At 39.7% G+C, this 27,479-nt stretch overlaps 1 protein-coding gene across 1 annotated transcript in view; it reads left to right on the top strand.

Annotated features, from left to right (window-relative positions):
• Positions 1-21,199: 21,199 nt before the first annotated feature.
• Positions 21,200-27,479, top strand: part of SPTLC1 (serine palmitoyltransferase long chain base subunit 1) — a 63,158-nt gene continuing 56,878 nt past the window's right edge. Inside the window, exons 1-3 of the mRNA XM_043927535.1 lie at positions 21,200-21,355; positions 24,173-24,280; positions 26,843-26,937. Coding sequence (XP_043783470.1) covers positions 21,299-21,355; positions 24,173-24,280; positions 26,843-26,937 — 260 coding nt within the window. The 5' untranslated portion in view covers positions 21,200-21,298. The remainder of the gene's footprint in view (positions 21,356-24,172; positions 24,281-26,842; positions 26,938-27,479) is intronic.

Raw genomic sequence — 27,479 nt, 5'->3', positions numbered from 1 at the left:
GTGGAGTAGACTGTGCCTTGTATGAACAGAGAGTAAATGTGAAATTTCTGTACTTTCAGTTCAGTTTTGCTGTGAATCTAAAACTACTCTAAAAAACAGCATATTCCTTTAAGAAACAAACAAACAAAAACAACCACAAGTAGCAAAGACAAGAATAACACTGTTCTGCTGTTATCTGTATGGTGATTACATTGCTGATTTTCCTGGTAGAGAGTGAAGATGTGTTTTTAGGTATGTTAATAAATTTCTAACCACCTGCTCATTCCCTTGGGAATTCTAAAAGGTTTTATAAGTCACTGGGAAACCCACTTACTCGTCATCAAAATACAGTTTTAGGACTTAAATCCACATTTAATCACAGAAATAAAAAGGAACACAGCATTAAAGTGGGTAGCCTGGTAAACCTCTGATATGCTATTGTGCAAGCCTGTCATTGAGAAATCCAGCTAAGAGAAATCCAGCAAAGGAGATCAACATGTTGTCAAACTTGTCCTACTTCTTGTGGATCCTGAATGCTTGACTCCAGAACCTGGCACTTAATTTTAATCAAGATTTTCAAGGGGACACAGAACATGCCTACTTTCCTTGGCTCTGTCACCGTTTTCCACCAAAACAAGATGCACTCTGGGCTCAGGACTAGCCACACCTAAACTCTTAGATGTTTAAAATAAAGAAAGAATGGTTATTAATGATCTCCAGTTTGTGACATTAAAAAACAAACAAACTCAGTTTGAGAGCTTGAGGTTGCAGACAAAAAGCACAATAGGATTTCATCTTAAAAATCTAACTAAACCTAACTTGGTCCAGAATTTGGGTGAAGGAAGGGTTTCGTGGTTTCACCTAGGAGGTTCTGGACCATGCATTTGGAGGGCACTTTGTACAAGGTGGAGAACAAGCTGACTTTCAAATAAGCAATGATGAGAAGTGAGGAGAATAGGGACTCTAAGGAGTTTAGCGCCCCCCTTGGCCTCCACTTGGCACTGCCCTGATTTCACCACCTCCTTTGTGAGCTCCTCTCTGAGCCCTTAGCACTTGGACCAATGGCAGCTCATGATGGGCTCTCCCTTCCCAGACACTGAGGTCATTCTGACTCACTGTGTATGTGCCAGCCTTTTTTGAAACCTTGAAGAAATATACCCCCATCATGCCTGATGTTTTGTTCTGACAAAATATAAAACTGTCCTGAAAACTACGTTTCCCTGGGGGATTTGCTCAGAGCAATTTGAGAAGATGTCTTCTGAGCTATTGTCCCCAATTTGGGTTGAGTAAAACTCTCCTCTATTTTTATCATAAATTTGTTTATTCATTATTTCCATTGACCCCAGCAATCATAGTAAGCACCTTGTCAAACCCTTTTGCATACATATCAGGAAACTGAGGTCAGGAAAGGGAGAATGACTCACCCAAAGACATCAAGTGAATCAGTAGCAAGTACAGAAGGGAGTGTTGTTGGAGAAGAAGAGGTGTTGGAGAAGACTCTTGAGAGTCTCCTGGACTGCAAGGAGATCCAACCAGTCCATCCTAAAGGAAATCAGTCCTGAGTATTCATTGGAAGGACTGATGTTGAAGCTGAAACTCCAGTACTTTGGCCACCTGATGCCAAGAACTGACTCATTGGAAAAGACCCTGATGCTGGGAAAGACTGAAGGCAGGAGGAGAAGGGGACAACAGAGGATGAGATGGTTGGAGGGCATCACCGACTTCCATGGACGTGAGTTTGAGCAAGCTCCAGGAGTTGGTGACGGACAGGGAAGCCTGGCGTGCTGCAGTCCATGGGGTCACAGAGTAGGACACGACTGAGCGACTGAATTGAACAGAAGGGAGGTCAGTCATCAACGGGTCACTCTTGTTCACTGTGCCAAGATGAATTGTGTCACTTCTCTGACTCCTTCCTTTAACTTTGGTGGTTGATGTGGGAGGAAGAAAGGAGGTGAAATCATAAGCATGGCTTAGAGAGTCTTTTTACCTTATGCCCTGATTATATTGTTGTTCAGGGTACATATGAATGTTTTCACCCTAGATGACCCAGATGAAGCTATATGTATATATGTTTGGTCCATCTCAGCTGGGAATCCTGGCAAGTCACCTGGTCGCTCTCTAAATTGGTTCTGAATGCAGACTTCAACTTCCTGGTAAAGGGTACCTGCCCTTCTGTCCCCACTGAAACTGGAACTTCCCCAATGATGATAGCAAATGTGAGTTATTACTGTCTATTACTATGGTAGGTGCTTCATATTTATGAAACCATCTTATCTTCATGACAATCTAAGAGGAAATTACTATCCCCATGGTACAGATAAGAAAACTAAGAAAGCAGAGGGATTCGTTTTAATGTGGTGAGAGCGTGAAAGCTAAGACAGGAAACCAAATCCATTCAACTGGGCTTGGACTACAGTCATCCCCCATTCTATGGACTGTGACTTCCTATCCCCATTCCAGTTCTCAGACATGTGCCTGCAGCCCTCCCAAAGAATCAAACTTAAATCTTTTTTTATTCCATGAACACATCACACAAGGAACCCAAGCTGGATTCACAGCCTAGGGATCCTTGACTGTCTAATAGAGAGGACTGATATGATTACTTGGTTCCAAGGTCTTAATCTATAAAAGAACGTAACAGATGAAAAACAGAAGAAAGGGGAAGTGCAGAAGGGAGAGTGAAAGATACCATACTGCTTATCTCACTACCCTGGGGGTATTCAAAGTAATGCAAAGTAGTGTATCGATATATACATGCATACACACACACATACACATGAATGCATGTATATATGCAGGACTGCGCAGACATAAATATATAGATAATGTATATATTTGACTCTAATGTATAAAACTGATAAGGACTGGTTGTATATGATTGTGAGTCACTGAAACTAAATGCATGTGAAAAGATGCTTCCTGAATGACAAATGCAAGTCATCCATCTCAACCAGTGGAACTGGAAGAGAGGATGCTTGTACATCCTGTGGGATCTGAGTAGCTCTGACTTCTCTTCTTTCCTGTCACCAAGGAAGGTCTCTAGATGTGCTGGATGGAAAGTGCCCTATCCCTGCCCCTATGCCGCTGCCCATGGTGTTCCCATTTCCTGAAAACCTCATCACCAACTCCCTACTCAACCCCTCAGTTCATCCTCTTTCTCCATAAGTGGCCCAGCTTAAGTCTTCCTACTCCAGGAATATTTTTCCTGATCAACACAAGCTCACAATTCTTTTCTTGTCTGAAACTCTATACAACAAGCTCTTCTCTATTGTTACTGTTGAGGTTGCTATAAGGAGTTTGGAGGCAAGCTCCCAGCACTAAGTCTAAAACATGACAGGTACTCAAAAACTGTTACTGTTGCAGAGTAACAGTAAGGGTCTAAGTGAATTTAGGTTACCTGCCAGGCACAGTTTTAGCATGTTCTGTCTTGTTTATTATTCCACAGTCACCCATGGAATTGATTTCCACCATCATCCCAGCTTGACAGATAAGGAAATGAGGCACACAACTAGGAAGGGTGTATGTGGGGCTTAACTCATCCTCCTAACTACCCTGCACCCTCTTTCTCTCCCCAACACTAAGCATAGATCTTAAAAGTTCAGAAGCCTCACTTGCAAAATAGCCTCTTCTTTTTAAAATTTTTTTTGCAAATTTTGTTGCTTTACAGTGTTGGGTAAACTTCCTTTCCCCCCCCAAACTTTAATTTCTTCTGTACAGCAAAGTGACTCAGTTATACATATAAATACTCTTTTTCAAATTCTTCTCATTATAGTTTATCATAGGATAGTAAATATACTGTGTTGGCCAAAAAGTTTGTTCGGATTTTCCTGTAACATAGAGAACTCAAACGAACTTTTCTGGTCAACCCAAGTTCTCCATGCTAAAAGTAGGATCTTGTTGTTTATCCGTCCTAGTTATTATAGTTTGCATCTAAAATAGAACTTCCTTTTGTCCAAGCCCAAGTCCCCTGGTGGTTTTAAGCTCAGGGTTCTGTTTTTATGAGCAGCAGAGCTGAGAAGTGCAGTGTTCCTGGGACTTCCCTCTAAACAACATGCTTCCCACCAACCACCCAACACAAAGACACAATACCAGAGTGCAACAAATACTATCAAAAGGGTTTTTTCTCTTGAGCATATTCATTTTAGCAGTTCATATTCATTTTTTAAGTTTCCTACAAGCAGCTTCTTTGTTAAATTTGACTCCTCAGACCTAACATGAACTCTTCACTCTTTTTTCCTTCCCTAGTAAATGCAATTCATGGGGTTGCAAAGAGTTGGACACGACTGAGCGACTGAACTGAACTGAGTAAATTAGATTTGCTATGTTCTATTTTGTTTGGTTTCGGAACTAGGATTTTGATTAAATTTTGTTTCCTGTGAAAGAATAAACACTTTCTTTTCTTTTTCCCTTTTTTCCCCAAGCTTTAAACTTTTTATTTTGTACTGGGATATAGCCTATTAATGGGGCTTCTCTGGTAGCTCAGCTGGTAAAGAATTCAGCTGCAATGCAGTAGACCCCAGTTTGATTCCTGGGTCACAAAGATTCCCTGGAGAAGGGATAAGCTACCCACTCAAGTATTCTTTGGCTTCCCTGGTGGCTCAGACGGTAAAGAATCTGCCTGCAATGTGGGAGACCTGGGTTCGATCCCTAGGTTGGGAAGATCCCCTGGAGGAGGGCATGACAACCCAATCCAGTATTCTGGCCTGGAGAATCCCCATGGACAGAGGAGCCTGGCGGGCTACCGCTCATGGGGTTGCAAAAAGTCAGACAGAACTGAGTGACCAAGCACAGCACAGCACATAGCCTATTAACAACGTTGTGGTAGTTTCAGGTGAAGAGTGAAGGGATTCAGCCATACATATACATGGATCCACTCTCCCCCACACCATTTTTAAGTGGGTAAAATTCTATTCTTCACAGGAAGTGGACAAAAGTTCATCAGTAGAAGCCAGTATAGATCTGGGCTAATTCTAGGTTGGCACTGGGTCAGCCTTGATGCCTGATACAGGGGCAAATACGCTGAGCAACTGTCTGAGAGATGAAAACCCCACAACTGCTGCTGGGGCGAGTCTCCCCTGATGGCCCAGATGCATGTCTGGGCCCAGTGTTCACTCCTGGCAGCTCCAAACACTGCCTGCAGTGGGTGTTGGAGCTGCCTCCAGTTCAGATGAAGCAAGCTCACTCAGGAGTCCCTGAGTGGCCACTCGGGGCTCTCCCATTTGGCTCAATGAACCTTCAAGAAAGTTAGACCAACAGGATCACTTTCTGCCTTCCAGATATTTATCTGATATGACCTTTGAGCTTTTTATAAAGATATTCTCTATAGGTGCATAGTGGTAGTATTAAAGATCACCCATTAAGATAAGACCATACCTGTGTGTGTGTGTGTGTACAGGGGTGCTCAGTCATGTCCGACTCTTTGTGATTCCCATGGACTGTAGCCCACCAGGCTCATCTGTTCATGGAATTTTCCAGTCAAGAATACTGGAGTGGATTGCCATTTCCTTCTCTAGGGAATTTTCCTGACCCAGGGATCAAACCGGCAACTCTTACGTCTCCGACTTTGGCAGGCAGATTCTTTACCACTGGGACCACTTGGGAAGCCCAAGGGAAGGCTGATTCTCATTAAAAACTAATACAGTCATTTGAAAAAATGCTTCTGTTATGCTCACTATAGGAAACAGAGATAGAATTTGACTCTTGACCCTGGGCCCTTACACTGGCCTCCGAACCAGGACAGCCTCTGCCCCAGGGTTCCCCAGACTGGCTCTAACCCATCAACTCCTCCTATTCAGAGAACCTGTCTGTAACAGGTCTCCTAAAAGACAGTGAAGGGTTAAGGGGTCTCAGCTCATGCAACTAACTTATTTCTGCTTCTCTTACTTTGATGGGTAACAGCTGGACTACAGGAAGTAATGATACTTGCAACTCCTAGAAAAGAAGGTGATTACAAATTAACACAATGTAAACATAATAAAACAAAATATGTCATCATAAAACAGAGAGGCGCACAACTGTTTTTCTTTTACAACAGGTCTCTGTCTCTAACTACCTAGATGACTTTGAATAAGTCACTTTATCCCCTCTCCTTCCGGCCTGGATTTGTTTCCTCTGAAAAATGATCAAACTTGAGCTTAATGGCTTCTTAATGCCCTTTGTGCCCTGCAGTCCCAGGCACTCTGGCCTGTCATGCAGGTATGATGGTTTCCTGGTGGCTGAGACATCAAATAGAGCAGTATTGTCTATCAGGTACTTGCAGCCACAACTTGATTTAATTTAACTTAATCTGTATTTCATAAGGTAGATATTATCCCTATTACACAGATGAGAATACAGAGGTTTAAAGAGAATAAATGATTTACCAAGGGTCCTAGAGCTGGTTAAGTGGTAGAGCTTGGGTTCAAACTTTGAAAATGCATGCTTTTGGTGGATCTGCATTGAGATCCTGCCACTATGCTAGACACTGGAATAATAACCCAGTTGCATGGCAGTTACCACAGGCCAGCCACTGTTCAAAGCACTTTACAGATGCTAACTCACCTAATCCTTACAACAATCTCATCCCATTTCACAACTGGGGAAACTAGGACACAGAGAGGTTAAGCAACCTAAGGTCAAAGAGTTGGTATGTATAGGAGGGAAATTCATAAGCACAGACAGTAACTTAAGACAGGGTTTCTCCTTTAAAATAAAGTATGGAAATACTGTTTTTTTACATCTATCTCTGTAGACTATTGGCACAGAAGACTGTCTACTACCAAATCATCTACCCTTTAAGACTTCCTCTAAGATTCTGTTCCCTAAGAAACTCAAGTTACAGGGTCACGTCAGGACACTTAGGTTGAGTGTGTGATAAAATACATTAGTTTCTACAAAATTAATTCAAACTTCTTTAAGAGGGCTCTCCTAATTATGTTAATCTGGACTTTTAGAAAAATGTGTAATAGTTATCCAAGGCTTGAAAGATAAATAGGATTCTATGACATTATGAACTGTTTATTTATAGTATCCTGAACCGAAACAATAATTTCACTAAGCATAAAATAAACTCTTGCTTAAGTAAAATGGAGCTTACTATTGGGACAATCTAAGATCACTCTGTTGAAGCTTTACAGGATTTAGGATCCAGAATAATTTTTTAAATGATTCAGTGTTTATATGGTAACAGTGTACGGAGGTATGGGTGAAGGTGAGGGAGTAAAACACAGTCATTCACATATTTCTTAATTGTGTGTTGAGTATCCACTAGATTCTTGGGAAAACAGGGACAAAAATATTTTCACAGCTCTTTAGTTAATGGAGAAGGCAGGCATTAATTCAAACATACACAACTACATACTTAGGTTTTATTACAAGGAATCAAGAAGTGCAGAGTTCTAAAAAAAAAGAAGTAGAGTCCTGAAAGACCACATAACTCAGGGAGGGGGGAACTCCCTGAGAAAGTAGTGTTTGAGCTGAGATCTGAAGGATATATGTCTCAGATTGAGGCTGGGAGAAGACAGCATTCTAGGTACATCCTGCCAAGATACACGGACAAGAAGAAGGAAAAGGTTAGTGGGCAATAGGGAACAAGACAAAGGATGGTTGAGGACTGGGCTTTATGTAATGATGCGGCAGGTACCATGGCACATCCAAGGCTATACCTTACTTCCTAAAACCAGAACCCCATTTTATTGAGGCAGTGGGCAGAGAACCTTTGATCTCAGTGAAGGTAGGCCCAGCTCCAAGGCTCAAAATATTTGTCATAATTGGTTGGCTAATTCTATGCCTTCTTTCCCAGTGACCAGCAAAGAGCTGGCAAATGACCAGTTCTAATCAATAAAGGAAAAAATGGAAGAATGCTGGAGGGTCACTGGGAAAAATCAGATTTTCAAGCAAAACTTCAGAGGTCAAGAGAAGATATCCTTTTCTCCTCACCCCTCTTGTCCTGACTCTATGTGACAGGGTGGCACTGTGTTCATCTGGAACCCAAGACAATCCTAACAACACAAAGCCACCAGGCTGAAGATGTCCGAATGGAAAAGTAGCATCTGGGTCCTTGACTTTGCTGAGCCTCTGCGCAAATCCTGGAGCTGCCTCCCCCAGGCTTTATGATACGCAGGATCACTTAAAGCCATTGTTTAAGTCACTGTTGGTCAGTCCTCTTACTTACAGCCAAATGCAACCAAAACTGGTATGTTTGGGAAGGCATTTGTTTCAGTGATCAGTTGTTAAGTCATGAATCACCTCAGAACTTAATGGCAAAAAGCACCAATTTATTATCTCACAGCTCTGTAGGTTGATTGTGCCCAGTTGGGCAGTTATCACTTGAGATCTTAGAGGAGGTTGCACAAATTTAGAAGCTGGGACTTGCAGTCATGTGAAAGTTCAACTGGGCCAAATGTCCCAAGTGACTCACTGATGTGCTGTTGCCTGGGAGCTCAACTGGGGCTGTCAACCATCATGCCTCTTCATGGCCTCTACATGTGGCTTTAGCATCATGGAACCTTTAGCACCCATGGTCTCTACATGTGGCTTTAGCATCATGGAATCAAAAAGTTGTTTCCTTGCTCTTAAGAAAAAAGACCTCAGGAAACCAGTCTTTCTTTGCCCGGATATGAACGTGGAATCATGCAGAACTGATTATCATCAGCTGTTGTCTTATAACCAGGGAACAATACTGGTCTGAAAAAACTCACAGTAGAGTGGTTTCCTACAGGGAGTATTCTAAAAAAAGACTGTTTCTAGAGGTTCACATGGAAAAAGTAAAGCTCTTTATGACCCACCTTCATATGTTACATGGCATCATTGGTCAAAAGCAAATTGCAAAGCCAACTCAGATTCAAGATGCGAATACCAGGTGGTGTAATTCAATGGGAAGGTAATCTTTGAAGACTAGCTTCCATACTGTTTATGGATTTTAAGTGATAAGTGGCATAGTCAGATAGCTACTATGTTGAATGGATTGGTGAAAAAGATAAAATGAGGAGACCAGTGAAAGGGACTGTGATTGACTCCATTATCCATTCTATTCTTCCCACTGTGTACCAGTGAATCACCTCTTTGCTCCTTTACACTTGGTGATTCAAGAGTGGGCAGATCTAAGCCAGTGTGGGCCAAGCAGAACTCTCAGGATCTCTGAAAAAGTTGGTTCCTTGACCTTAAGAAAAAAAAAGCCTGAGGAAACCAGTCTTTCTTTGCCTGGATATGAACATGGAATCATGCAGAATTGATTACCATCAGCTGCTGTCTTATAACCAGTGAGGAAGACTGGTCTTAAAATTACCTTGATACTGGTCTTACAAAGAATTTCTGCTCTGGATAGTGGAACACAGGTCTCAGAAAAATCAGAGTCCTCAGTGGCTTTGTTGAGTTAAAGGACTAGAGCTATTCAGGGGTGACCTGAACCTCAATTTTTAAATTTCTCACAAATTATTTGAATGCTGAGATTTAAGGAATTTTCAGAGTTAATTTCATTATGCCAACAAATCTATTTGATTTTAGATACAAATAGCAATCTTTCTACATCCCAAAATAAGATATTATTCTGCTGTGCAATTCACAGAAATTACCAATAACAGCAACTGACACATAATGCTAAATATGTTAGGTAAAATATTATAAAGGACAGTTAAGGATACAACTTTTTAAAATTTTGCTTTTTCCAATTTAGTACATATACATATATACGTGTGTGTGTGTGTGTGTGTGTGTGTGTGTGTGCGTGCACGCTCAGTTGTTCGGTTGTGCTGGACTCTTTCCGACCCAATGGACTGTAGGCTCCTTTGTCCACGGGATTTCCAAGGTAAGAATACGGGAGTGGGTTGCCATTCCCTCTCCAGATAATCTTCTATATAATATATATACATGCTTATGTATGTTATATCTTGAGAATTCAGATAAAAGAACAAGATTTACTTTTTTAAAAAAAATCAGTCCTGGTTCACCCTTCCTCACCCCACATTCCCATTTCCAAAAGACAAAGTTATTTCTAAAAATTGCTTTTTGTTTTTAAACAGCATGCTGTTCTGCTATTTATTCATGCTATTCTGCTATGATGTTTTCATTTTGCTATTGTTTGTTAAGAGCTTACCTTACCTCCAGGCTGGTACCTTCTATCAGATGAGTGGTGGCATTCGATTAGAAATAAAGTGTACAATAAATGTAATGTGCTTAAATCATCCCCAAGCAATCCCCTCTATCCTCATCTGTGGAAAAACTGTCTTCCATGAAACCAGTTCCTAGTAAAAACAGGCTGGGGACCACTAATATAGAAGATGAATATTCAGGTGTCTTACATTCTCTCTCATACACATTTCACCAACTCCAATCTTTCCATTTTTCAAAGAAGTTCATTCACAGTGTTTCTATTACAAAATGACTTTAGACATTGTTCACTGTCAAGCCAAACAGCGATTCATCTCTATAACAGTTTTCTTCTGTTTTTTTTTTTTTCTCTCCTTGATGTTGGACCTACTTAGGTCCATTCCTTCTGCCCTTCATCATTTTAATCCAATTTGGCCTAGTCACACTTAGCCCTGACCACAGCTGTCATCTTGGAATTTTCTTCCCTTTTTTTCTCCCTGAGGTGTCCCATGCCATCTGCTTTCTTGTTCTGCTTACTCATTTGGGTGTGGCATATCACTCAGCAGATTCTTAAGAAAGAGTACCAAAGTATAACAGTTATTAAGAACTTGTTTGCCAGGCGTTAGTGCTACTCACCAATATTTCTGGCTCTGTTTTCCAAATATGGGCTAGCAACACACCTTCTTGCCATATGAATAAAAAGGGCTTGTCACCTAATGCCAGAGCACTAATTGCTAGTGTGAGCCTGGCAGCGATACAACTTTAGGTGATGTCCAGGAAGGTGGCTTTTGTGTTGGCCTGGAACATGAAGAAGAGAGACATTGCAGAATCTCCTCTAATCTCAAATTTATGAAGGGAGGTAGCATCAGTTCAGTTCGGTTCAGTTCACTCACTCAGTTGTGTCAACTCTTTGCAACCCCATGGACTACAGCACTGCAGGCTTCCCTATCCATCACTAACTCCCGGAGGCTACTCAAACTCATGTCCATTGAGTTGGTGATGCCATCCAACCATCTCATCCTCTGTTGTCCCTTCTCCTCGCACCTTCACTCTTTCCAAGCATCAGGGTCTTTTCCAGTGAGTCACTTCTTTGCATCAGGTGGCCAAAGTATTGGAGTTTCAGTTTCAGCATCAGTCCTTCCAATGAATATCCAGGACTGATTTCCTTTAGGGTTGACTGGTTGGATCTCCTTGCAGTCCAAGGGATTCTCAAGAGTCTTCTTTAATACCACAGTTCAAAAGCACCAAATCTTCAGTGCTCAGCTTTCTTTATATTCTAACACATCCATACATGACTACTGAAAAAACCATAGCTTTGACTAGATGGACCTTTGTTGGTAAAGTAATGTCTCTGCTTTTTAATATGCTGCCTATGTTGGTCATAGCTTTTCTTTCAAGGAGCAAGCGTCTTTTAATTTCATGGCTGCAGTTACCATCTGCAGTGATTTTGGAGCCCCCCAAAATAGTCTCTCACTGTTCCCATTGTGTCACCATCTATCTGTCATGAAGAGATGGGACCAAATGCCATGATCTTAGTTTTCTGAATGTTGAGCTTTAAGCCAACTTTTTCACTCTCCTCTTTCACTTTCATCAAGAGGCTCTTTAGCTCTTCTTCACTTTCTGCCATAAGGGTGGTGTCATCTGCATAGCTGAGGTTATCGATATTTCTCCCGGCAATCTTGATTCCAGCTTGTGCTTCATCCAGCACAGCATTTCTCATGATGTACTCTGCATATAAGTTAAATAAGCGGGGTGACTCTATACGGCCTTAATGTACTCCTTTCCTGATTTGGAACCAGTCTGTTGTACCATGTAGCATATGTAAGAAATAAACTGGTTATAATAAACTGGGGGATGGTTGTTACTACAGCATCACCTAGGTAATCCTAATTTATATGCACTGTGTATCTTCAATCTATTTCTATTAATTATGGACAGTTAATGATAGAATCCTTTGTTGGAAATCATTTCCTTCAGAAGTCCGAAGGCCCTGCTCTACTGTCTAGTTTCTAATAATGCTGAGAAGCCTGATGCCATTTTACACTTGATCCTTTTTGTGTGACTGTTTTATCTCCTCTTTTAGAAGATTTAGGAGCTTTCTATATTCTCATTTTTCTTCACCTTTACAAAGTATAAGTAGTGTGGGACTTCTAATATTCAGTGGGTTGGGCACTTGAGGGAGTTTTTCAATCTGGAAACTCATGTCCTTTGGGGAATTTTCTTAGAGTATGTCTTAGCTTGCTTCCTCTCCACCTTTTCTCATGTACTACCTTTCTGGAACTCAAGTTTTTTAATTTTTCAGTTCCTAAACTTATTCTCTCATCTCTATGTCTTTTGTCCCTAATTTTTTTTAACCTCTGTGCTTTTGTTTTGCTTTCTGGAACACTGCTTCAACTTTATCTTTCAAGACCTTTAGTACATTCTTTCATTTCTGCTTCCATGCTTTTAATTCTGAAGCGTTCTTCCTTATTAGCTAGATGTTCATTTTTATGACACATGGTTCTTGCCTTGTGGTTGCATTATATTCTTCTTTTTTTCCCTGAAAATATATTTTTTCCTTCTTCATTTCACATTAACTGTGTTTCCCCAAGTTCTTAAATAAGCTTTGTGATTTTACAATAGTTTTAGATTTACAGAAAAAAATGGTGAAGGTAGTAAAAGTCCTACATAACTCACAACCAGTTCCCGTATTATTAAACAGTGTACACTTGTACAGTACATTTGTCACAGCTAAAAAGTCACTTGGGTCAAGTCCTTTTTATTCCTTGTTTTAGTGTTTTTCTTTCATGTTAAATGTTTTTTCAACTTTGTGGCGAATCTTGGATGGCCATTCATATTGAAAAGTTAGGGAAATCCTGATACATAAAGTAAATGGGATTTTACTGGGCTTTAATTAAAAAGTCTTTTCAGAGGCTATGGTAAAGTCTCTCACTATATTAACATTCATTTTATTCAATCTCTGAGTGGCAGCAGTCCAAGGTAGGAAAAAACTAAAATTTTAGAAAAAAGTTTTAACTTTAGAAATATTTTTCAAATGTACTAATACATAATATGATCAAATAGAAGTTATATCTGAGGAAATGTGATTAATGGAGAAAACAGAAGACAATTTTAAAGTAAATGCAGTTAATACACCCAGAAAGGAGTGCTTTAAGGCATAGCCTTTATACCTGTTTTCTTCTGTATCTATACTTGATTTCATTTCTATTCCTGATCTCGCCTCTGAACTCAGATCCAAATATCCACATGTCTTTGGGACATCTCCACATATATGTCTAACATGTACTTTCAAACTTGCTCACCTTATCTTTACCATCTCATAAAAGGGTACTGCCATTTCCTCATTGATTCAGGATAAAGACCTAGGAGCATCCTGATCCTCCTTTCTCTCCCAACGCCCAATAGCAAATCCTATCAGCTCTACCTTCAGATGATATCTCTGGAATGACGACTTTGCACCTCAACCAACCTTACCAACTGCATCTAAGTCAGGAGTTTTGCAGGAACTTCCCTTACCTTTATGAATGTTGAGTTTTAAGACAACTTTTTCACTCTCCTCTTTCACTTTCATCAAGAAGCTGTTTAGTTCTCCTTTGTTTTCTGCCATGGTGGTTATGTATGGATGTGAGAGTTAGACTATAAAGAAAGCTGAGAGCTGAAGAATTGATGCTTTTGAACTGTGGTGTTGGAGAAGACTCTTGAGAGTCCTTTGGACTGCAAGGAGATCAAACCAGTCCATCCTAAAGAAAATCAGTCCTAAATAATCATTGGAAGGACTGATGCTGAAGCTGAAACTCCAATACTTTGGCCACCTGATGCGAAGAACCAACTCATTGGAAAAGACCCTGATGCTGGGAAAGATTGAAGGTGGGAGGAGAAGGGGACTACAGAGGATGAGATTGTTGGATGGCATCACCGACACAATGGACATGAGTTTGAGTAGGCTCTGAGAGTTGGTGATGGACAGGTAAGCCTGGCACACTGCAGTCCACGGGGTTGCAAGGAGACGGACACAACTGAGAAACTGAACTAACTGAACTGACCCTTACCTTACAGTTACCTCCCATCTTTGGTGTTGCTTGAATTCCCAAAACATTTTCTCATCGCTTGGTCTTTCCTCCACCTAGATCACTCTTTCACCAAAGATTCACATATTTCATTTCTTTAAGAGTTCTGTCCAAACAATATCTCTTCAGAGAGCCTTCCCTGTGCACTCTCTGTAATTCTTTATCTCTGTACATACTTTCCTTTTCTTCATAGCATTTCATAACACTAAGTCATGTTATCTGCTTATTATCTGTCTACGGTTAGAGTGTAAGCTCCAGGAGGGCAGGGATATGAGTACTTTGTGCATTTCTACGCTCCAGTGCCTTAGGAAGTTAAGTGCTCAACAAATAGATGTTGATGAATGAATGAATTCCACATAGAATTTTAAACAATTAGCATTTCTAGAAATTAAAAATGATCACTGAAATTAGATTTTAAATCAATGATCAGATGGGCTGAATAAGAACAACTAAAAATAAAGAGGATTAGAAAGCTGACACCAGGAAGTCTACCAAAATGAAACTTAAAAGGACAAACATTGGAAATTTGAAGAAAAAGTTTATGTATATAAAATATAAGTATATACATATAAAGAAAAAGCAGTTTTTCATTGTGGTACAACATGCACACATAACAAATTTTACAATTTTAACCACTTTTAAGTGTGTAATTCAACACCATTAAGAATTCTTTTATGTGCTAAGTGACTAATTGTATATCTTCTTTGGTGAAATGTCAGCTCAAATCTCTTGTCCATTTTTTGACTTGGTAGCTTGTTTTTTGTTGTTGTTCAGTTGTAGAGGTTCTTTATTCTGAATGTTAATTTCTTACCAGTTATGTAGTTTTCAAATAATTTCTCCCATAAATAAATTTTTTTAAAAAAAAATCACATAAATGAAATAGAAATAGTCAAAAAAATTGTTCTAGAACTGAAGAAAGACATGATGCTTCAGCCTGAAATAAACCATCTGGTACCCAAAATAAACAAAGATTGTTTAACATTACTAAAAATAATACTTGTATGTGTATGTTGTTTTACATACTGATAAATGATACTGTTGGTTAGCAATGCCTGAGACATTTGCCCAGGGCCTGTATTACTGTGGCAGCCTGCACAGGCATTTCCCTGACCTAGTCTGGCCCTTGTGAATCTTATTATCACTGCGGTATGCACTTCAGCAAAAACCATCAGAGAAATTTAAAGAACAAGATTTATTACTCACAGGTTTTGGAGAGTCCGCAGCATGCTTCAGGGCCACACTGTGAAGTCATGGGGTGGGAGAGGTCGAGAGGGAGAGAGACCTTGGAGAGAATCTGGAGCTCTGCCTTTGTTAGGGTCCAAGGCTGGGGAGCTTACGGTTTTGCAAGTTCACTCTGTCAAGGAAGAAATTTTTCCTCCAACCTTGTAGATTCCTCTGGGTAGTCTAAGAATCAAATTGACATGAAACAGATTAACAGGAGAAAAATCACACAAAAATTTAATAACAATGTGTACATTGTAGAGACCCAGGAAAACTGGGTAACTCAGCAAAATGGCAGAAATTCTCACCTTACATATCATCTTTGGCTAGAGATAAAATAGGATGTTGCGGGTAGTGGTTTGGGACTTCAAAGAGGAGGAAAGCAATTTACATGGATATGGAAAAGCAAATGTTTGATAAACAAATGTCTGCTGGGTCATGCAGAGGGGAACAGAGAGGAATTCTAACAAGCACTTTGCTAGGTTCCTGTCTACATGCCCAGTTCATACCACAGTTATCTATGGTGATAGCCCCCTACCTGAAACAGCTTTTCTATCTACATTCTTTGAGCAGTTAGGAGGAAGGTCAAAGGTTCTTTCTGAGTCTTTTGGGCTTTGACTTTTTTCAGCTCAAAATAATGTGCATGCCAAAGAAACATTTTGGAGGGGGCAAATTTTGCTCCTTTGTAGTCCCACTTTTGAAACTTAAGTTTCTCGGTCCAGAAGTTAAACTGATAGATTGTTTTATATCTCTTTGAAGCAGTCTCTTAGTCTTGATAACAGATCAGTTTAGTTACTTACTTCAGGAAGTGAAGATGTATGTGGGCTCTCAAAGTTACGTCTAAGGGTATGGGCAGTCAGGTATTTAATAAGAGGCAATTCTATGGAGATGAAAGAAAAACAATGCTTAATGATTGGAGCACATTGTAAACCCACTGTCTTGAGTCCCGAGAGCTGCCAGCCCAGATTTCTTGGTCAGATCTGAAGCATCTTTTGCAGTTTGGAATGCCTCTGAGGATGTCTTTGGGTGTTTAGGTAAATTTTCTGTTGGCTTACATAGCAATAAGCACAAAGATTGTCTAACCATGGGCAATTGTGGTCATCTCTCTTAAATTTATATCGAGTTATTCATTTTCAGTTCGCAGAGATTCAGGAAAAGAGAAGTTTTAGTTCTCAATGATTCCAAGTCAAAAGTGGGAGAAACATTGAAAACATTAGTTTGAACGTTATAGTAAAACTTTTGAGGGAACTAGGAGAATTCAGGATCTAGTTCAGCTAACTAGTGGAAAAACAAGACCTTGAAGATAACTAACAGAACTAGAATCTAGTATCTATAACTGTGTATTAAATTTCTACTGAAAAACATTTTTCTCTAATATCACCTTTATTTCTAACAAAGATAGCTGAATAAAGACTAGATTGTAAAACAAGCTTAGTTTCATTAAACCTGGCCTGATTACTTAAACACGTCCAGAAAAAATGATGATTGACCATGAAAGCTTTTTAAAATTTGCCTTGCTGGAACTTTTCGCAAGAAACTCTAAGTTAAATTTTTATTTGGCTATGGAGGCCACAAAGTCATGAAGCCACACCAAGGACTTGCCATCAGATTTGCCTGTAATACCTATATATTTGGGTGAATTCTTCTCTTATTGAGGTCCCCAAAATATCCTAAGATTCTTGTGCCTGCTTTAGTCAGCTGGTAAGGTTGCTGGGAACTCTGCTAACAGGATACTTACTTGTGCGGTGCTCAACCATGTCCAGCTCTTTGCCACTCCACGCACAATAGCCCACCGGGCTCCTCTGTCTATGGAATTTTTTAGGCAAGAATACTGGAGTGGGTAGCCATTTCCTTCTCCAGGATATCCTCCCCACACACGGATCGAACCTGGGTCTCCTGCATTGCAGGCAGATTCTTTACCACCTGAGCCACCAGGGAAGTCCTTACTGTAGGGGATTTTTATTTGTTAATTCCTTACCCAATTAACTGTATGATTTGAAAGTTATTGGGAAATCTGCATTTCTCAGAAAAATCATTTCTGTAAATCTTCTTGAAGATGAAGCATTTTTGTGAAAGCATCGAGTAAAATAGTAACTGTCTATAAATGACAAAATACTTAAAATGGCATGGTTAAATATCTTATAATTCAAATGACAAGGAAATTTGGTTATTTCTGTGACATACAATATTTTAAAATCATGACTAGATTCTTACTCATGTTTTTCTTCAAAATAAAACTCTTGCCTTTTAAAATAATTACTAGAATTGTGATTGATAACATTATACCAGGATATATCTGAGTTTTACGAATTTTATGTAATTTCTACAACATCTATATTAGTAACATTCATACAATACAACCTAAAGCTTATCATTACTCATTTGACAGTGCTTCCAATGTAATTAAACACACCAAATAAACCTGTTGTTATTGTCGTTCAGTTGCTCAGTCATGTCTGACTCTGCAACTCCATGTACTATAGCACGCCAGGCTTCCCTGTCCTTCACCATCTCCCAGAGCTTGCTCAGACTCGTGTCCATTGAGTTCATGATCCCATCCAACCATCTTGTCCTCTTTTGTTCCCTTCTCCTCCTGCCTTCAATCTTTTCTGGCATCAGGGTCTTTACCAATGAGTCAGCTCTTTGAAGTCAGCATCAGTCCTTCCAATGAATATTCAGCACTGACTTCCTTTAGGATTGACTGGTTTGATCTCCTTGCAGTCCAAGGGACTCTCAAGAGTCTTCTCCAACACCACAGTTCAAAAGCATCAATTCTTCGACGCTCAGCCTTCTTTATGGTCCAACTCTCACATCCATACATGACTACTGGAAAAACCATAGCTTTGACTATACAGATCTTTGTTGGTAAAGTAATGTCTCTGCTTTTTAATATGCTAGGTTGGTCAAAACTTTTCTTCCAAGGAGCAAACATCTTTTAATTTCATGGCTGCAGTCACCCTCTGCAGTGATTCTGGAGCCCAAGAAAATAGTCTCTCACTGTTTCTATTGTGTCCCCATCTATTTGCCATGAAGTGATGGGACCAGATACCATGATCTTAGTTTTCTGAATGTTGAGCTTTAAGCCAACTTTTTCACTCTCCTCTTTCACTTTCATCAAGAGGCTCTTTAGCTCTTCTTCGCTTTCTGCCACAAGGGTGGTGTCATCTGCGTATCTGAGGTTATTGATATTTCTCCCGGCAATTTTGATTCCAGCTTGTGCTTCATCCAGCCCAGCATTTTGCATGATATACTCTGCATAGAAGTTAAATGTCTGGTTCTAGGTGAGTGATCATACCATCATGCTTATCTGGGTCATTAAGACCTCTTCTGTATTGTTCTTCTGTGTATTCTTGTCATCTCTTCTTAATCTCTTCTGCTTCTGTTAGGTCCATACCATTTCTGTCCTTTATTGTGCCCATCTTTGCATGAAATGTTCCCTTGGTATCTCTAATTTTCTTGAAGAGATCTCCAGTCTTTCCCATTCTATTGTTTTTCTCTATTTCTTTGCATTGATCACATAGGAAGCCTTTTTATCTCTCATTGCTGTTCTTTGGAACTCTGCAACCTAATAAGTTTAATATCACTCTTTTGAGATTTTTTCAGGGGCCTTCTGAAAAATCTCAAAGTTAGCTTGAGGTCCAAAAGACTTTATCCAGAATTTGATTTGGGGAAATTTGTCAAATATATCAAAAGGTTTTAAAACACTCATTCAAATAGGATCATACATCACTATAAATGAATATTTATTCACTTAACCAAAGTGACAATAAAATATTTCAAAGGCAAATACAGAAAATTACAACAAACTACTTAAGAGGTAAATAAATTCGACAGTCTGCTATCAAACAGATTGATATTCCAAGAACACTTTGTCCGATTAATAGACAGAGAAAATAAAATTCTAGTTTTGCAGCAGCTTGGTGGTTTTTGCCACACTGAGTGGCCTGTGGGATCTTAGTTCCTGACCAAGGATCAAACCCATGCACTCTGCAGTGGAAACAGAGCCTTAACCCCTGAACTGCCAGGAAATTCCCAGCAATAGCTTAGTTTTAATATTGAAATTCATTCATATAATTAAATTTATTTTAACCTTAGCCAGTCCTAAGGACACACAAAACTTTTCTCAGGGTTTCTTTTCCATAAGCCTCTATGTAACTTCTTTCTTTTATATATTCAAATTTTGTCCTATGCTTTCCCTTCCTCTTTTTTTTTTTAAACTTCTTTTTAGGACAAAATTACTTGTGTTCCCCTTAGCGAAATGCATTTCTACTCCTTGTACATTTTTTCCATACATAGGAAGATGTTTTCCTTACTAATTTTAATTGCATATTAATTAGAATTCTTAACCCTTAGAAACTTTAATTTCTAAGAAAACAGCAGTAAGTGATTGTGAACTGCTTGTTATACCAACATTTTTTGGTTGGCAACCTTGTGAATATATTTCATAATTTCCAGAAACATACATTTCCTCATAACATAATGATTTTCTTAATCTGGTACATGACATGTTTCTAATAAATCTAAACATATTTAGTTTTGCTATGTTAAAAAGACAAAAATAAGTAAGAGACTTTAGCAATTAATATTTCAGTATTTTATCATATTTGGAAATGATCTAGCCTTTTGATGAATTTTCATCATTTAATTTTATATAAATTTCATCATTTATATTTGATGAATTTTCATCATTTAATTTTATATAAATTTCATCATTTAATTTATACAGAAAAGCTATACAGTTTTAAGTTACCAAATGATTTTGGAAGATACTTTTATCTCACTTTCATCTAAATCATTTGTCCCCCCAGATTATATTTAGATCACCTTTGAAAACTTCAGGTGACATCCAATCCCTGTGGTCACGAAGATCCTCTGCAGAAGGAAATGGCAACCCACTTCACTATTCTTGACTGGGAAATCCCATGGACAGAGGAGCCTGGCAGGCTACAGACCATGGAGTCTCAAAAGACAGGACTTAGCGACTAACAACAGAACACCACCACTTTCAAATATTTAAAATTGATTGAGCCCTTCTGGAGAGCAGTATGGCAGTGTTTATTGACATTAACATGCACACTGAGTAAAATCTGACTTTGAGGAAACCTGTTGGAAATACCCCAACATGCACAGAAAGACATACACACATCCATGGTTACTGAGCATTGTTTGTAACAGGTGAAAAAGTGGGGCGGGGGGGGGGGGAGTGAGCCACCAGGGAAGCCCCCCAAAAGAGAAAGGCTTAAATAAAATGTGATGAGAAATACACAGAACAAATTACAATAAATAGGCTTCTTCATTGGTTATAAATACAAAATTTACAGCCCCAGAAAGAAAAAAGAAGAGAAGACAATTGTGCAACAGTATTATCCCTGTGCTCCCAGTTACATTTAAGAAATCCAACCGAAGTATGCGCACATCACGTTTGGATACCTACGCTCTTGAAGGTTCCACAGCTAACTGCTATACGGCTTAATATGTACAAATCCTTACACGGAAAGTGGATAGTTAGAGTTGTCTTTTCTTTTTCTTTTGTTTTAAATTATAATGCATTCTTGCATTACTTACATAATTTAAAAGTAAAGAATATGTTTGCGATTGCATAATAACTCCCTGAACCCAACTGCCTGCCAAGCGTGAGGGTCATTTATTACAACCCCTCCATCCCAAGAGCCCAGCACAGGGTCCAGCAGTTAATGGCCTGGCTGTGAACACATGATGCGGGGACCAGCCTGCCGATTCTCACCACTCCCCACACCCTTGCGAGATCCTAAGGTCAACTTTCACCACACCAGGTTAATCCTCCCTCAGACAACGCAGCTGCCAGCCACCCAAAACGCAGGCGCGAGAAGGCGGCGCCAACTCCCGGCAGCCCCGCCTCCCGGGCACCTAGACGTCACTGGGCCGCGCCGCGCAGTTTCTGAAGAGCCTGCGATCTGCCTTCCGGAAGGGAGTCCCGGCCGCTAACTATGGCGACTACCGCGGAGCAGTGGGTACTGGTGGAGATGGTACAGGCGCTCTACGAGGTGAGCTTGGCGACTTCAGGGGCTCACGACTACACCCAACCCTGGGGAAGTGGGACCTTTTGTGTGGATTTTTGTTCTGAGGCCTAGGCGGGCCTGGCCCAGTCACGCCCGGACCCTCGGCGTCGCTCCCTGGAAGGGCTCACAGGCACACATTTCCCGGCGGCGGAATGTTGCGAGGCGCGGGTGGGAGCCGAACTGGGGGTCTCGATTTGCTCTCCAGCGAGTGGAGAGCCCTCTCCAGGTCCTGTCCGGATACAGGAGAGAGGCTAGTCAAAAGCCAGAGCTGCTAAAACGGGAGAGATGAAAGTAAAATGGAAAATCTCAGTCTGGAGGGGTCCTAGGGAAGACAGGTTCTTGGAACTGTGGAGCAGGTAATAGGGGAAAAGATAATAAGTTGGAATTTGTTTTTGTTGGGAGATAGCCGAATGATTTAGAAATATGAAATAGTTATTCTTCCGCATACGTCCCATTTTCTGTCTTGGAGAGATACAACTACTTTAGTAAATCTCTGAAGAAAGACTAGTTAAGGGATGTTTTTTGAAAGGCCAGCCATTTCAGGTAGTAAGATAATATAAAATTTAAATGTCGTTCTTGTAAAATGTTCGTTCGACATTTAGTGAGTTTCCAGCACTGTACAGTAGAACTTTCTGCTTGTTCTCTGAGCTGTTCAGTAAGTAGCCACTAAACACATGTGGCTATTAAGCACTTGAAAAGTGGCTAGTACAGCTGAAGGATTGAATATTTCATTTAATTTAGATATGTATTTAAATAGTTGAATGGTGCTAGCGACTACAGTGTTGGACAGCACAGAAGTAAATGCTAGAAGTAGTGCAGTGAGCGAACCGGTAAAACTCGCTGTGCTTATAGAACTCACATTCATGTAAAGTGAATCTCAGTTTTCTTTCGATAATTTTCTTAAAACTTAATATTGCACGTACTGACAGCGGTGATGATGAAAGATGCGTCAGGACCCATCAGGACTTTTTGGACATGGAAACAAAACAGTTAAGAGAGACAGTATGGCTTAGGAGATGTCCAACCATAGGTTAATCATAGTGACTGTGAAAGTGAAAGTCACTCAGTCTTGTCCCTCTCTTCTAGACTCCCTGGAATTCTCCAGGCCAGAATGCTGGAGTGGGTAACCTTTCCCTTCTCCAGGGAATCTTCCCAACCCAGGGATCAAACCGAGGTCTCCCGCATTGCGGGCGGATTCTTTACCTGCTGAGCCACAAGGGAAGCCCAAGAATACCGGAGTGGGTAGCCTATCCCTTCTCAAGCGGATCTTCCCAACCCAGAAATCCAACTGGGGTCTCCTGCATTGCAGGCGGATTCTTTACCAACTGAGCTATCAGTGACTAAGAACCACTAAAATTTAAGATTTGTGTTTCAGAAATGAATAACTTCTACTGTATGTTGTTGCTGCCTTTCTGAAGACTGCCCTTTGATTATGTAACTTCTCATACCTTAGTACTGACCATGAGTGAGACTTGAGAGAAGTCCTCCTGGATGTTTTTCCTAGGGAAGAAAAGAACCTGCATTTATAATTTTTATTAATTTGCTAGACATTTCAGCTTTTCTTAGGATGATGTCTTTGCGGAGTGGAATGTTTAACTAGTGACTTGGATATTTGTTTGTCAGCTATGATCCAATTATTGATAAAACCAAAAGGGTTTTTTTTTTTTTTTTTAGTAGAGCCCTTATTCTTAAATTAATTATATTCAGGAGGGATCAGCAAATTTTAAAAATAATCTTAGATTTCTGGTTTTGCTTCTAATTTCTGTGTACCTTGGATGTAGAATTTAAGAAGTTTGTTGTGTACCGATGCATAGATAACATGTATGCAGTTTTAAAGGTACCTGTGCAGTGATCTGAAAGTTTATATATGCATTTGTCAGCAGGTTCCCTGTCACCACCTCAGAATTTTTTGAACTACTGTGAATCATCACTTTCTGTCTAATGCTTTACAGTAGTTTGTATTTACATTTCTAAACACCTCTTTTAAATGGCTTTCCAATGACAACCTATTGGAATACAGCACTCCATAACTGACTGATGGGGGTTCAGTTGATATCTGGAATCTTCTACATGCACTTGGTGTGTTTAGTTGTATAAAACCTAAAAGTCAGCTAGCTTGGCCTTTATCCTGGAAATGTACAGTTGAAAAGACCTGACATGGATGATTTCATTAAGGTAACTTTTTGCCTGTTGACACAGAAAACACTACATACTTTTGGGGAGCTATGGTAGAAAAGAGACATGCTATTTCTTTAAGCATTAATAAAGTCTTTCTGCCATGTTCCAAGGAGAATTTAAAGAGGCTTATCAGAGATACAGAAAATGTCGTAAGATGTGCAAAATTCTTTGAAAATTGTGGAAACTGGTTTCCAAATAATTCTCAGTTCATCCGTGGTATGTGAAGGTGATAGAAGGCTTGTGATACTGCAAAATGTTTGTTACAGTCATTTCGTACCAGTAAAAATACAAATTACCTGAAGGATCTGATAGTTAATATTGTTTAATTATTAAAATTCTATGTCAGATTTTATTTTAAAAATTAATTTTTATTCCTAAAGATGGTTTAAAGCTGCAGTTTTAGAGATTTTTCATGTTAGGAGAAATTGCCTTCTGTTAGAAATGGGAAATGGAATGAGCAGAAATAAAGTGAGCTTTGGAAGTAAATCTTCAGAAGTAATAAGTAGGTTTCGTGAGGGTCATGGGTAGTAGTATATGCAGGTGCATTAAATTATATATGCAGGTTTGGAAATATTTGTTTATTTTATTTCTTGTTTTTGTTTTACTTTTGTTTTTTACTCCTAGGCTCCTGCTTATCATCTTATTTTAGAAGGAATTTTAATACTCTGGATAATCAGACTTCTTTTCTCTAAAACTTACAAATTACAAGAACGATCTGATCTTACACTCAAGGTGAGAAGTTAAATTTCTATTTTATTATTTGGTGTATGATTATAGTTGCTACATCTTTCAAAAAGGACTCAACTATATATGTTAAAATGTTTTCTGGAATATAAGGAAAACAGGAATGAAATATGAGGGTAAACGAATTACAAGGAATCCAGGGATAAAGTAAGTACACAAAGGAGTACCATGTTACAGGCCTTTATATTTTGCTAGGAGTAAACAGCAGTCTGGAAACGTACTAGATACTGGAAGGGAAACATGGGCTACTGCTGAATTGCCAGTGTCCACCTATAAGGTTACATGAGTTGCTTGGGAAAAGCAGCACTGTTTCTGAAGCCTGAATGAGAGTTTTCCCTGTGGTCTTCATAAAGGAGATTCAGAGTTGGAGAGAATCCTCTCCATCCCACCACTCTCCACCTTCCCACCCCAAATCGAATTTTGATGTGTTCTGTATGGTAAAGGACGCAGCTCAAGCCCAAGTTGGGCAGGCCTTGGGAAGAAGTGTCAAGAGGACTTTGAATGCTGCCCTCTGGGGGCTGTTCGTATGGAGGACCAGGGGTCTATGGAGTCCCCTGCCTTCTCGAGCAGGTAGGAACACTGATCAACTGTGCCCAGGTGTGAGAGGGGAGAGCAGTTTTGACTGCAGTGTGGTTGCTGTGACTTTGTTTCCCTGTCCAGCCTCTATAGCAACACGCCAGAATACTTAGAGACAGGTACAGTTAGAGATGTTTTCCTGCAAAAGTGCCTAAAACTTCAGATCAGAGGTTCACAAGGCAGCGTTAAGTGTAGCACAAAGATGGGCACTGCTCTTTTCTTTGCCTGCTGTAGCATTCATAGGAGAAGGTGCAAGAGGGATGGAATTACAGCAATGTGGCAAGTGTTTCCTTGTTTTCACTGGCTGGCCCTTGTTGTCTTGATCATTAATGTTTATCATGAGACAGTCAGACAGTGTCCCCTCTAGGGGATATGCAGCAAGTGACTCTTAGGGCAGATAAGTTTAGGAAACCTGGGTAAAGCAAACTAAAGAGGTGTCTCATTGCATGACTTCTTATATAAAAGGTTTTTTATACGCCAGTGGCTACTTGAACCTCTGGGGAGTTACCCTACACTTGACCGCAGATCCCACCCCTGCCTTTCTTTATGATACCTTGTGGGATTAGTGTGCCATAGAACACTCTTTTGATAGTATTACAGTGAGATTGAGTCATCCAGTCCAGAAATCCTGTCTACTTTTTTTCCCTTGGTATTTAGGAACTCCATGTGAATAATTATGTGGCCATGGAACAGATTTCCAGCCCAGCTGTTTAAGGGGTTGATCATTCCTAATATTCTTAACTTAAGTTTAAGCATATCAGTCCACACAAATGTGCATTTTGAAAGAATAATGCCTAAACATAATTTTAGGATAACCCTCTAAAAGCAGAACTTACCTAGAGCAAGATTCAGTAATCACTGACATCTTACCCTAAAAGCTGTGGAAGGAAAAAAAACAACAACTGTGTGAGCGTTTCTAAAGCTTAACTTAATAGCAGCAAAGAAGAAATGCCCTTCTCAGTTTTACAGAGGTGCAGAGTCTCTTGAGTATCAGGCACTCTTGAATTGATTCTGAAATCTGTCTCCATGGTAGTGAATGGACTGTGTGTATCACGCGTATTCCAGGCTTGTCAGGCTACTCTTCTTCCATGCAGTTGATTTATTCAGCGAGCATTGTTGAGTCCCTGAGCCTTAAGTGAATATGCTCCTGGCCATGCCCTAGAGTTGCCTATTAGGAGAAACACACACGGAAGCGTTTAACAGGAGTGTGGAAATAGAAATATTAAGAGTGGGCTTATCTAAGGCTAGAATTGCTGTGTCCATCATGTTCATCAGGTGTGCCTCATCTCATTGAGTACATCCAGAGTACATTTTCAAAATTACACTTCCTTTTCTAGTTCAAGAAAGGATAAGAAACTCAAAATAATCAAAATACCTGTAATGCAAGAAATAACAGGTAAAAGGAATAAAGTGGCTTTCTGTGAGAAATTTCCAAACAACTAAATCCTTTTGTAATAGTTACTATTAGAGAGTCTTTTGGTGTATTTCAGTTGCTTCTGAATCCTTGCCAGTGGCTTGTAGAACCAGTGCTTTGTAGTCTAGCTGATCTCTTCCTGTGACTGTCATGCCTATAAGAACCTAAAGTGTGGCTGTCTGTAATATTTTGCAAGAGGCTGAGCTCACTTAACCTGCAGTTGTGCTTCTTATCTTTGTGTTGTAGACTTTTTATCATCAGTAGCAGTTACACTTCCTACAGTGAAAAATTCTGAACAAAAATAAAATTTAAAAAAATTTTCCATCACCCAGGAAGTTTCATGGGAAAAGAGCCGTTAGCCTGAGTTGAGGAAAAAGGTGAGGGGTTAAGTGCCCAAAACTCAGTAGTGATTTAGTGTCATTTCCAGCCACAGCGTCTGGACCTCTTTCTAGCAGCACGTTCATTACGATGGCATCATTACAACAAACAGTTTAGGTGCTGCTAGAGCTGCTGTCCAGTAAGTAGCACTACACTGTACTTTAACAGCTTTTCTCTTGTAGGAAAAAGAAGAATTGATTGAAGAGTGGCAACCAGAGCCTCTCGTTCCTCCTGTCTCAAAGGACCATCCTGCCCTCAACTACAACATTGTTTCAGGGTAAATTGGTTTTGCTAGTCAAGGGCTGGTGTTTGGTTTCCTGAAAGTAAATTCAGCAAAGTATATGTTGGTTTATATAGTATTCCCTTTTTAACTGAAATAAGACTTTCAGAAATTTCTGGAGATCGGAAATGCTCTTTAACAGTCTCCAGTTTGGGTTTCAGAGTTTGTCTCTTTAAAACAAAATATCTATTTTTCAAAGTAATACAGACATATAATATTTCAGATGGTGAGACAGTGAAATGAAAATCAGCATTCCTCCTTTTTCTCCACCTGGTTTGTTTCTGATTTTAGATCTGTTGCAGATCTTCATAACTAGATAGTAATGGTATGCTTGCACCACTGTTTCTTGATTGATTAATATGGACAGTCCCGTTTGACTCTCACAGTATGAATTATGAAACTTCAACTCACTCATGCTAGTCCCTTCTGGCTTCCAGTGTTTTATCTGTTTTTATTTTTAGTTCTTCTATTTCAGTATAGAGAAAATATTAGACACATAGTATCCACCAGCAAGAAGTAATAGGTATTAACATTTTGGT

Source organism: Cervus elaphus, chromosome 16, assembly GCF_910594005.1.
Source record: "Cervus elaphus chromosome 16, mCerEla1.1, whole genome shotgun sequence".
Taxonomy (NCBI): Eukaryota; Metazoa; Chordata; class Mammalia; order Artiodactyla; family Cervidae; genus Cervus; species Cervus elaphus.
This window is presented reverse-complemented; position numbering and strand designations above follow the sequence as displayed.